The 12975-nt window shown below is 46.3% G+C and overlaps 1 protein-coding gene across 12 annotated transcripts in view; it reads right to left on the bottom strand.

Annotated features, from left to right (window-relative positions):
- The window catches only part of FRYL (FRY like transcription coactivator), a 1894812-nt gene that overhangs the window by 597423 nt on the left and 1284414 nt on the right, over window positions 1-12975 (bottom strand). For all 12 annotated transcript variants that reach the window (XM_069201557.1, XM_069201569.1, XM_069201550.1 and 9 more), the window contains one exon: window positions 2349-2536. In XM_069201557.1, the coding sequence (XP_069057658.1) occupies window positions 2349-2536 (188 nt within the window). The remainder of the gene's footprint in view (window positions 1-2348; window positions 2537-12975) is intronic.

The raw sequence follows: 12975 nt of genomic DNA, 5'->3' as shown, positions 1-12975 counted from the left end.
TGCCTGAAATTGCACTGTGTCCAAAACAGCTCTGATGGAAGAGAACCTCTGAGAGGGAGTCAGGTGTGACTTTGGCATGTTTATATTGAACCTAGCGAATGCAGACAGTACTCCCTAAGTCTGGGGGTGGGAGACTACAGCCTTGGGTGAGCCCCCCTTAAACAGCCAGTTGTCATGGTCGGGGGAAGACTGAAACCCCTGAGTTGCGAAGATGATCTGTGACCACTGACATAGCCTTGGTTAACACCTGAGGGGCACAGGTAAGGCCATAAGCTAAACTGAAAGTGCTTTAAGTTCCTCTTGGAGAAGTGCCAAGTGATCTTCAATCATAGGATGGTGGTGTGGATGGAGTGGTAGTATCGAAGAGGAAGGAGCAGCCCCTCTGGTGTATCTATAAAACCCACCTATTGTGATGGACTACCAGCGGTGCAGGTGATTGCGGCTCCTGCCCCCCACTGGGCCTGGGGAATTGTTAGACTAGAAGCAGCTATTTGGGTGGGGTGGCTAGTGGTCTGGCCAGATGGCTGGCTCCCTGATCCACGAAGATGGTGGCTATCCCATGTCCCCGGGCACGCAGAGGCTGGGCAGCATGGTGGATGGAGGGGATCAGACGTGGTTGGACGCCCCTTACGTAGCCACGAAAGGGGTGAAAAGTAGACTGAGGTGGGAGAGGGGCTGGTTGCAGCCTGGGATTCCTTAAAGCGCTCGAGTGCCAAGTCTGCTTTCTCTACAAACAGAGAGGTGCCATCAAAGAGCATGTCCAGCAGGTTAGCTTGGGTCACTGTTGATGCAACCACTCTGCCCAGTGAGTTGGTCATGTCCAGTCCACATCAGATCGTCAGCTTTGCTGCGTCGCTCCAATTAGCAACTGTTTGAGAAAGTAGAGGCCAGGGCTCCTCTGGGACCTGTGGCAGCAAGCACGCAACTGCATCCCACAGCGTGTGGGAACAACAACCCAAAAGTCATGCGGAATTCACGAACAGTCTGGCGGAGGAAAAAAAAAATCTTCTTTCCAGGTGTGTCAGGCCTCTTGGATTCCCTGTTCGGGAGGAGCAGGGAAGTGAATGTGCCCTCCACCCCCCAGGAAGTGGAAGCTTGGATAACCAAGCTCTCAGCGGTAGGGTGATGTATTAGGAAACCTGGGTCACCCAGTGCAGGGCGATGGGGGCGAGCAATAGTCTTGTTCACAGGAGCCCCTGTGCTGTGTTTGTACCAAGAACCCAGAAGTACGTCCTTAAGGTCTTCATTAAAGGGGAGCAGGGGTTCAGAGGTTAAAGCACCTCTGTCAGGAGGTTAGATCTGACTGACACCCAAGGTAGCTCAAGGTCCAGAACCTCGGCTGCTCTCTGCAGCATCACTGAAAATGAAGCTCCCTCCTCTGTTGCCACCGTAGGGGGAGAGAGCATGCCAATATCTGGGGAGCTAATCAGTCCAATGGCTTCACCCAGGTCCATGCACCAGTCCATGGGGTCTTGGAGCTGGAATTCTAAAGGGTCCAGAAAAGTAGCTGCTTAACTGTAATAACTTAATACAGTTGAGTTTTGATGTCATAATGCCTCCTGCCAGATGCAGCAGTCCCACCAGAGGTAACAGTAAAGGGGAGAAATGGATTAAAAAGCATAATTATAGCTGCAGTTTGAACAACTAAACGGAGAACTGACTTTTCTTTCTGATCTTTGTTCATAAAACCAACAGTGATCACAAGAAATGATATATTTATAGCAAGATGTTATTTTATTAATGCTATGGGTGCCAACAGGAAAGCCAGAATCTCACTGCATGTTTCCACATATTTTGAAATAAAGTATGTTTTGATATGACTTACTCTGAATTGATTCTCATCTGCTTGTGTGTGTATAACTTAACACTACAGACTTCACTAATTCATTATGTCTGCAACCATACTCTCTCCTTCATATGACGTTTGTAGCAATGGGAATGGTTTATAATAGATTATAAGGAATGAAATACTCTCCGATAAGGCTAGAAGGATATTGCAAGTCACCTCAGAGTGCAATGGCTTTGTCATCGGAATCATTCATCTATATTATCATGAAACTACCCTGATTTTCAACATCCTTAAAATGTCTTATCTGATGTATGCATCAACAGAATGCATACTACAGAACAAATGTTTTAGCAAAATTTAAAACACGCAGATTTAGGCATCATTAAGATTTGTCTATAGTTTGCTTGATACTTGCGAACCACAACATAAATTTACTCACACCAACATTTTTCTACTATTTGTGTATATCTCCGCAAACCGGAAAATTACATTAAAACAAAATTATGGTGTAAATTGCATGGAATTGTTGAGCAGCACAAGAATGAACTGATATACCAACCTGAGCTTCTTCTCCTGTATCTCCAACTGTCTCTAAAAGACGGGAAAGGACATCAGATAAAGACTCTGCAGAAAGAGGCTGCTTAAGGGCCCTAAAAATCTGGAAGGACCTTCCAGCATAATGACGTGATGAACATGACAGGGCTGTTTGCAAAGAAACTTCACCAAGTTGTTGCTCCAATTGAAATCCTAGTTATAAATAGGAAAGAAATGCAGCCGTTTATCATACTGTGCTTTTACAGTGTATTTTTTGACTGTCATTTACTTCTGCTAGCTTATTACACACTTGAACCAATCTGCCATGTGTGCACACTGGTTAATGAGTTAAACCTGAAGACAAGCACAAACACTTAGTATACAGAAACTTATTTTACATCCACAATATAGCACACACTGCTATTACAAATGAAGCATCCTCAGACTAAAGTTAATTAGCATCACATTTGTAATGTAGTTGTATACATCTAATAATGTTTAGCAGATTCACACCCTTTAAAATTATTCCCAACAAGGAAATGAGCGCTGGCAAAAGGATTTTACATTGTGAACCCAGCCACCTATCAAAATACAAAAGGTGATGGGAGGAAGGTTTGCAAATAACCTAACCACTGGAAATCGCTCTGGCTAGCATTCAAACCCATCATATTTTGCCCAGAGGCCTGCCTTATGTAAATCATACTTGAGAATCACCACCAATCAGTTTATTAACTCATCATGCATTCTGCACTCCTTTGATCTGGTACCAATAAAAGAGGGCTTTCTCAAGGTCAAGACAATACAGGGCTTCCCCTTTGCCTTTGAGAGGTTATTGGTAGATAAAGCGCCAGCAAATTTTTTGAAAACAAACTATAAAATGAAATAAACAAAAAATAAGATCAATGTGTAAGGTTGAGACTTCATCTTTATTCAAACATCTATCCGATCAGCGGTTCCAACAAAAGCAGCTTTTGATATTACAACAATTAAAAAGACCATGATCCCTAACAGGAGACAAAACACCATGCCACAGAACAAGGAGAAGTCACATGAGCGAAGGAGAGGCGAAAAACTAAAGCATGAGACCAAGCACACCCATGAAGCCGGAAAGCCAGCACAACACAAGCCCCACCCCCTGCCCCAAAACACAAAAAGCCACCACAACACATCTCCCCGTAACACAAAAGTAAATTCTATGCAAAACCTGGCAAAACAATAAATAATTGATCTTTAGAAAGCAAATGAGTCAAACACAGAGAACTAATTAAAACCAGGAAGCAACTAAACAATTTTTCAGATTCTTATTTTTAATTAATCTTTCTTGAACTTCATGCAGATTTAGGACTCTGATTCTACAATGTCTTCATTTATAACACAAGAACGTTCAGAACTTGAACATGGCAAAAACTGTTGTGCGCCAAATTACTGCAAACCTCCTCAACCTTCAGATGGTCAAAATCTAATAGAAAACTAAATCCTCATTTCCAAAGGATTTTGGCCCTGATTATGACCTTGGCGGACGGCGGAGGCCGTCCGCCAAGGTACCGCCGCCAAATGACCGCACCGCGGTCAGAAGACCGCGGCGGCCATTCAGACATTTCCTCTGGGCCGGCGGGCGCTCTCCAAAAGAGCGCCCGCCGGCCCAGAGGAAATGCCCCTGCAACGAGGACGCCGGCTCAGAATTGAGCCGGCGTAGTTGCAGGGGTGCGACGGGTGCAGTTGCACCCGTCGCGTATTTCAGTGTCTGCTTTTCAGACACTGAAATACTTTGCGGGGCCCTCTTACGGGGGCCCCTGCAGTGCCCATGCCATGGGCATGGGCACTGCAGGGGCCCCCAGGGGCCCCGCGGCACCCCCTACCGCCATCCTGTTCCTGGCGGGAGACCCGCCAGGAACAGGATGGCGGTAGGGGGTGTCAGAATCCCCATGGCTGCGGAGCGCGCTCCGCAGCCATGGAGGATTCTGTAGGGCAGTGGTAAACCGGCGGGAGACCGCCGGTTTACCCTTTCTGACTGCGGCTGAACCGCCGCGGTCAGAATGCCCTCGGGAGCACCGCCAGCCTGTTGGCGGTGCTCCCGTGGTCGGTGACCCTGGCGGTCACCGGCCGCCAGGGTCAGAATGACCCCCTTTGTCTTTAAACTGTTATCTTTAGTTAATCCACTGAGACTCTGCTGATAATATTTAGATGTGACAGAGGATCAGGCAGTACGACAAACTTCTGCAGGGCCTTCTATAGGGCAGACAAACTAAAGTTGTTTGCTGACAAATCATAGATTCTTAGTTTTGACCAAATCACCTTTCACAGTAACAGCACTGTTCCCTTCTGGAAAAATGAACCTCAAATATTTTTGCTCAATATCACTTTTTACACTGTGTATTACAGATACCACCTCTCTGAGTATATTACATAATATTTATTTGAAACACAATGCAAAATTACAATATTGCCCTAAAACTTCTCAGACATCACCTTTATGAACACAAAGACTTAAGTGTGCTTTTCTGAATAATCCTACTTCGAAGCAGAACTAATTTCATTTTGTAGGATGTACGTTGGGCAATTTCCACTCAACCCATTTGAAAAAAAAAAAAAAAACATCAGTCAGACTAACACACTTAGTCATGTCTGAGAAAATGAAATGTAGACAACCCATGGCTAAATGGAGCCAAGGACCCTCAGGAAAAGCAACAGGAATCAAAAGTATAGTGTGAATTTTCAAACAGTTGTTAGACTTTCTGCAATCCTTACCCTCACAAGGTAAAAAATCCTTAGCCTTCAAGAATACTTTTAAGTTAAAATATAACACCACCTCCACTGACCATCTCCAATTCCAAGGTTTTATCAGATTTAAAGCCTTGGTGCCAGTCATCCTCACCATAATCCTCTCAAACTAAACTAAGTTAAAAAAAAAAATAATAATCTACAATACATTCTTCATTATTTTAAATTGAAATTCCATTCTCAGAACAAATCAGTAATTTAGATGGTCAGTCAAACCAAAACAACAGGCTTCAACCAAACAATGCTTTTGCCTGCTGCGACCAACTTCGATGCGGTCAACAAACTATTCTACGTCAGTGGTTCCCAACCTGTACTCCGGTAACCAGTGGGGGTCCAGAAAACCTCCTCAGGGGGTCTGCGACTGCTTAGAAATTTAAATATTAACATATTATTAAAGCGTATATAAATAAAGAGGCTAAAAGTACAATAAAATGTTTTAAAATATACTATAATTGTCAAGGAAGTTGAAACTGGAAGCTAGAAATTACATTACTATCCTCAGACTGATTTGTGAAAGCAGTGCAGGTGCATCAAACAGAATATAGTGTGGATGATGCATGGCTTCAACAAAATTTAGAAAAGCTCCAACCTTACTATGAAAATTAAAGTTGTTTTAAATTTATATCGTTTGCAAATTAAATAAAATGTCTTATCATTTGGGTATGTGTTTGATGAATGCTTGTTTCTGTATTTTTTGTGTATTCTTTTGCAATTCAAATCATCAACTATGTTTGGACCGGGGTCCCCAGCTTCCAGGAATAACTTTGTTTTGGGTAGGGGGAGGAAAAGGGTTGGAGTTGGGGGAGAGTTAGGGAGGGGGTTGTTGAGATCCACCTGACTACGTCTTTGCAAAGAAATGTATATTTATTCATTTGATGGGGCATGCCTCTACTCTGCAAAGTTTCTAACCATTTTCCCAATGTAGCCTTGTGTTAGCAGCAAAACAATAATATTGCTTTAAAAATCAGCAAACTCCTTCATTCACCAAAAAATACTATTCAACAGTCTCTTGAACACAGAAGCGGCTGATGCCAATCCAATAGCCATGAGCAAGATACGTATCATTAAGAGTCGGAACAGTGTTCAAATGGTAACTGCTCATTGTCATCTGAATATGATGATACACAATATCTATATGCAGAGTAGGAAAATACTTGGCCCCATCCATTGCAGTCATACGAGCCAGAATATTTGGAAGATGGTGACCATCTACCAAAATATTAGATTTATAAGATATTAAATCAACACACAATTAGCGTTAAGATGTCCTACATCAACACACAATCTACGTTTGCTATTTTTTTCCCAAACTAAAATGATGAGAGAAAGACTATGAGGTTTGAACAACTACAATAATACCATCTTTGCATGACAGTTTTTTTCATGATGCATGAAGGTGTATTTGAAGAAATACCTTTACTGTAACTTGACTTCATGTGAAAAATACATAACACTACCTAAATCATTTCTGAATCACACCCCTTTACTTTTCTAAAACTTGCATAACATCATTGCCCCAAAAGGAAATTCAAGATTTAAGGCAGAGCAAGGACTTAACGTCATACCTAAATTTCCATGAATGGCATTGTAGCCCGTACTCAAAATCTTTGTCCTTCCACTGCTAACAAATACTGCACCATATCAATATAATACCACCATAGGAAATATCAGGTTCCTATAAACAACTGTCTGCCAACTGGAATAAAAAATTATTTAGAAATAGTTAAATGGTGAACGGAGTCAACTAGAACTTGGGTGGCACAATTTGCAACAATCACAAACTGGAAGGATACAAGTTTCTTTGTCAATAGAACATGATTTCTGTTGCTTAGGTTATACATACTTCTTGACCAGTGTAGGAAGCTAAAAATAAAGTACACTGTGGAAAGAATCCAGGGGATCCCCAATTGGTATTGCAAAGGCAATAGTAGATGGGACTAACACTATTTGTGGTAGTGTGGGAGAGCAGTTAGGTTTATCAGAGGGCAGTGCTAAGCATTTGATGTACTCACAGAGGCAATAAATGATACACACACTCAAAGAATAAATCTGGGACCAATTTAGAAAAATAATTCTTTTTATACATGTTTCAAACCCAAGAACTTTGTAATCAGTCAAGTAGACTTTTAGGAATAAATACTTTGCAGTATTCGAAATCAGCACTTTTCAGAGTTCACTCAATTATATCCTATGGAGAAAAACAAGGTTCAGCAAACACAGGCTTAACAATGACTTATGAAGCCAATCTCAGGGAGTCAGGGTAAGTAATGAGCAATGATCAGAGCCACACCAAAGGTCGCACTGGGACGGTCGGGTGGAGAGGTGCAGTAAGGTGTCGGGTGCCCAATGGTCTCCTATGGGAGTTTGGTCCTCGTGAAGACAGGCTGCAGACTCTGGCTAGGAAGCCAGTCAGGGTCAACAAGCAGGTACGTAGTAGACTGGGGGTGCTAGGTGAGGTGGGCACACTCTTGGTCCTCTTCCCCTGTGTCCAGGGGCGACTGATGACGGGGTGCCTTTAGGCATTGGTTTTTCACATCCGAGAGCACTCGCTGTCAGGGGGTCCTGTGCGTTGAGGCTGCAGTCGTCGTCAGCGAATCATGCAGGGGTGGACCCAAGCTCATAGGAGCCAGGGGACGTTGTTGGCACCAGTGACCCACCTCAGCTGGGGTCATGGGTGCAGTTGTTGCTGCAGGTGTTGGATTTTCTCTCATCACAAGCCTGTGGGAGAGGGGGCCTGGGTCCAGGCATCTCGGGAGAGTCCAAGATGGGTGAGACCACACTGGACTCTGTCTCTGGGCAGCTAGCGACGTGTTGGCATAGTTAATTGGCTTCATCTCGGGTCATGGATGTGGGGTGCAGTGGTCACTCCTGGTGTCTGGTTTTTGTTGCGTAACAGCTGCAGAGTCTTTTCTTTGAAGTTTCTTCTTGCAGGGTAAGTTCGCTGCCCACGGGAGACTTGAGTTTTTAATAAAGGCTGGACGAGTTGGCTTTTTTTTTTTTTTAAGCTCTTTTTATAAAATTTTGCCAACCAGTGCCTACCAGATAAAAAAAAAAATACATACAGAACAGCACAGTACTTTGGCACCAAAAGTAACAAGTGGGTACCAACCGCTAATTCCCCCCACCCCCCCCAAACCCCTCTAACCCCTACGGACATTCTGGCAGTCTTAAACAGTTCCTTATGTAGTCCCTGTTTTCCTGCGTGTGAGTCCCATTTCCAACCCCTCCCAGCGTGCCTTGGATTACATATCTCCATGGACCCCATGTGAAACCCCAACCTTGCTTCCTTACTTCCCTACAGAGACAGTGAATGATACATCAACCAAGCGCTCCATATCCTTTCAAACTTTCTCAGACAGCCTCTGTTTGCCATCATGAAACCATCCATACCTCTCCTCCAAGTTTCAACCTTGGGACCATGCGCTATGCCACATTAACAGGCCATGACTCTTTTAGCCACCGCCAACCCAAGATTGCATAAGAGTTTTGCCCTGGGCACATCTACATCCTTGGGAATGCCCAGGAAGATATATTTGGGGTCAAGAGGTAGCTGCTCCGCAATCACCCCCTGTAGTTCCCCCACAATATTCATCCAGTATTCCTGTAGTACCAGGCAATCCCAGATGATATGGAAAAAAGTGCCTATCTGTCCGGACATCGTACGCAGTTCGGGTGATGCGCCCGCCCCATAATATGTAGACACTGCCTATCATAATAGATCCTATGGAGGATCTTATACTGGATAAGTTTTAGCCTTGACCTGATGGCAACTTCTTGGGGAAACAACAGTGCGTCCTCTCAATCAATATCCTCCATGTCCCCTAAGTCAGCCTCCCATCGGTGGCGTAGTTTGCTAAGGGTGCACAGCATGTTGTTATTAATTGTCCTACACACCACAGAGACAGCTTTCACTGTTAACTGTTCAGTCAACAATCTACCGTCCAGCGGGGCATATCTGGTATTTCCATCCCAGGGAGGCCCTCCGCTCTCCAAGCATGCCTCAGTCTAGCATAGCAGAGAACTGCGTCTCGCTGAGCACAAGGGCGTCCCTCAGTGCAGCGAAGTTGATAAAATACACCCCTTCCAGCACATTGCCAAGATTAGAAATTTCAATGCAATCCCACGTCTCAAATCCTGTCAATTTTCCGATTTCTGACAACCAGCCACCATCCCACAGGGGGATCATCCTAGTAGGTCTGCACACCCAACTCAGCACCTTGGTTGATCTGGTCCAGGCTCCGAGAGCCACCTGCATAGTGAGCAGTAGCCGTCGCTCTCCCCTTCCGCCATATAAATAACGGAGACAAGACCCACCCCCTTTCCCACTACAATCTCTCCAGCCTTAAAGTAGGGTGGTCACCGGGGGGGTAACATCCAGTTTATTAATGTTGATCAAGTGCGCAACCCAGTAATATGCTTCCACATCCGGCGGGGATAGGCCCCCATTGTACTGATTACGTTGCAGGGTTTTGAGCACAAGGCGCGGGTGTTTCTTTTCCCATAAAAAGGTCCGCACATCCCGCTCCAGGGCGGGAAACATCCCCTGTGGGATCCGGTAATACATGTGTTGTAGGACATATAATAACTTTGGTAGGGGGATCATTTTAAACAGGGCCACCCTGCCCATCAGGGTGAGAGGGAGGCTCCCCCAACACTCCATATCAGCCTTGCACATTTCAGTCACCCTCCCTAGATTTCGGACACAACAAAGTTCCTCCATCTGCGTCATGAAGATGCCAAGGTATTTGAAGCCCTCACTGGAATAGTTGAGTTGACCCGGAAGGGAGTGGGGAACTGTATCCTCCTGTAGTGCATATAGCACCGATTTATCCCAGTTGATCGGATACCCAGAATAACTCCTGTATTCCGCAAAAATCTGGAAGAGGCATGGCAGAGAATCTAGGGGTTATACTACATAGAGGAGGATATCATTGGCGTATAAGGAGATGTTCTTCCTCTCTTCCCCCTTCTGTCAGCCTGAACCGAAATATCTGGGGGTGAGTATGGATCTTACATGCTAGGGATTCTATACTGAGTGCAAATAGCAAGGGGGACAAGGGACAACCCTGTCTGGTGCCTCTTGCAATAGGAAATTTGGATGAGAGAGTCCCCCGTTCACCCTGGCCACCAGAGCAGCCGCCCCAATCCTCTCCAGAGTGCCTTCCAGGAAGGGTCAGTGACCGCGTCAAATGCTTTTTCAGAATCCAGGGCCAAAAATATGTGGAGGTCCGAACGGCGCAAGATGGTATGTAACCAGTTATGGTACATCTCAGGTTATGTCTCGTGGAGCATCCTGGCATAAAGCCAGATTGGTCTCTGTGAACACCCTGAAGGTGTGTGTCTAATACTGAGGCCAACACTTTCAACTCTACATTGAGGAGAGAAATCAGCCTATACGATGCACAGGACATTCTTGGTCGGTCATCTTTATGAATAACCACTATTTCGGCCGTCCTTAAATCCGGTGGGAGTGTGACTTGGTTTCTTGCTTCCAAGAACATCGCCAAGAGGTGGGGGGCGGGGGGGCACTAGTTCTCTCAGCTTTTATAATGCTCCGCTGGGAACCCATTAGGGCCTGGGGCTTTCCTTGCACACAGCCCTGCCATGGCCTGTTTGACCTCATCTACGGTTAAACCCCCTTCTAAGGTTTCCCGGCCCTCCGCGTCCAAAGAGGGGACCACAATGCCCTGCAGGTACTCCCTTATGTGATGCGGCTCTTGCAGCTGGCAGGCCCGGTACAAAGACCAATAGTATTCGGCAAAGGCTCCCCCAATTTCTATTTTCGCGGACACCCGCACCCCCTCCTGGGGTCTCCACCTCATCCACCCACCTCGCCTCCATTTCTTTCCTACTCAACCAGGCCAGGAGCTTCCCTGCCTTGTCACCCATTTCATAGCACCTATAATGGGTATTGCGAAGCCGAGCTCTGCTTTCTGACTCTGCCACTGCTCTATATTCCGCTCTAGTTAGCTCCATAGGGCGAAGGGTCGGAGGAGCCGGCATCAGTGCCAGAGCCCCTTCCATCTCTAGAAGTTGCTGTTCCTATTTTTCCAGCTTTTCCGACGTCGCCTTCCTCTTCCGCGCCACTAAGTTCTGCGCACTCTCCCTTATCAGTCTTATACGCCTCCCAGAGTATCACCAGGGACTCGATTGACTTTCCCAGAAGTTTAGTTCTGTGTCTAAACAGAGCCCATGCGCCACCTCGCAGTCTATTAGGCTCCACGCCCGAGCTTCCATTTTTGGGGTCTCCCTTCTGACTTGCCAATCCATAGCATCAAGGTGGAATGGTACAATAAACCCCTGGCCAGATAGTCCACCTGGCGGACCACCTCCAATTCCCCTGCAGGGGCAAAAATGTAATCCAACCTAGAAAATACTTCATGCGCCCCTGAAAACTAGGAGTATTTCCTGTCCGTGGGGAGGACGCGTCTCCAAAGATCTGACAAGCCCAGCATTGCCGCTAATTGCTACAATGGAGTATGTGAGCCCCTACCCAAAGACATCCCTGAGCGATCAAGCTCTTTGTCTATTACGTCCTTAAAGTCACCTCGCACCATATGGGTCGAGGCGTCCGCTGCCAATAAAATATCTGCAACCTTATCTAGGACAGAAGCCTGAAGTCTAGGTGGGGTATATACACTTAGGAGCAATACTTACTCTTTACCCCAGAGTCCCTGTATCCCCACGTACCTTCCAGGTGGGTACACCCACTGTCTCAAAATATGAAAAGGCAGGGTTTTATAGATTAAAATCGCCACTCCCCTGGATCCAAATGTATAACCTGGTGTGCCAGTGTAACATAGGGTCCTCTCCACAGAAATTTACACCTGGTGCCCATGAGATGTGTCTCCTGTAGAAACACAACATCTGGGTGTATTCTCTTTATGTACTGAGCCACCAGACCTTGTTTAACGCTATCTCCAAGTCCATTTACATTCCAAGATAGCACAGAAAAGGCCCTCATATTGACTCAGGGGGGCCACATATCACTTGTGGAAGCCATTATGCTTGAGTAGGGATCTCGATGTGAAGGGGGATCGGGGGGTGGGGGGGAATAGGCATCCTATTCCCCTACTCCCAGGCGGCTGGGCAGGACAATCAAGTGCCAGCTATACAGACTGCGGGACCTAGTATGCCTACATGTCTGTGGTGTAACCCACATCAACATAAAACAGGCACAAAAAAAATCCCTGCAACCCAACCCCACCTCCCATGAGCCCCTCACCAGGAGTCGAGAGGTCTGTAGCCCCCCACCCTACCCCTTCAACACGAAATTACAACTCAAAGGTCGCCTCCACACTCGAAGGCCACCTGCCACACCCCTCAACACGAAGGAACATGTGCTATGTCTAGGTTACGGTCCAGCACCACCTGCTGCTCCGCTTCATCCCTGCACAGGTTGGTGCTATCACGTTCAGCTCCTATTTCTTCGGACCCAGCTTACTGCTTTGTCGCCATCATCTGGACCCCCCCCCCCACCCCACCCCGAGAACCACCTACTCTGTTTCTAGTTGGGTGATGGCACCACCAACGGGTGCGGAGACCCCACTGTGGACCCACTCTAGGTCATCACTCCCATGTCTGGCACCAAATCCACTCCCCAGCCTCTCCTCTGGATCACCAGGGCCCGGTGGGCACCTTCAATCACTAAGCAGGACGAGACTTTCTCTGTCGGCAAGACACTTTTTGGCCACGTTTCCAGAAAACGACCCACGTTTATCCCCTCCAATCCTTCCAGGAAGCCCATGAATCTCAGATTGTTCCTGCGGGCCCGGTTTTCCACATCCTCGAGCCGCCACATGATATCTTTTGTTGAGCACTCTAGTCTCAACAATTTCCTTGCTGAGATTCTGGACCATGTCTTCCAAATC

This window comes from Pleurodeles waltl, chromosome 1_2 (assembly GCF_031143425.1).
Source record: "Pleurodeles waltl isolate 20211129_DDA chromosome 1_2, aPleWal1.hap1.20221129, whole genome shotgun sequence".
NCBI lineage: Eukaryota > Metazoa > Chordata > Amphibia > Caudata > Salamandridae > Pleurodeles > Pleurodeles waltl.
Note: the sequence above shows the minus strand (reverse complement) of the source record. Positions and strands in the feature narration are given on the sequence as shown.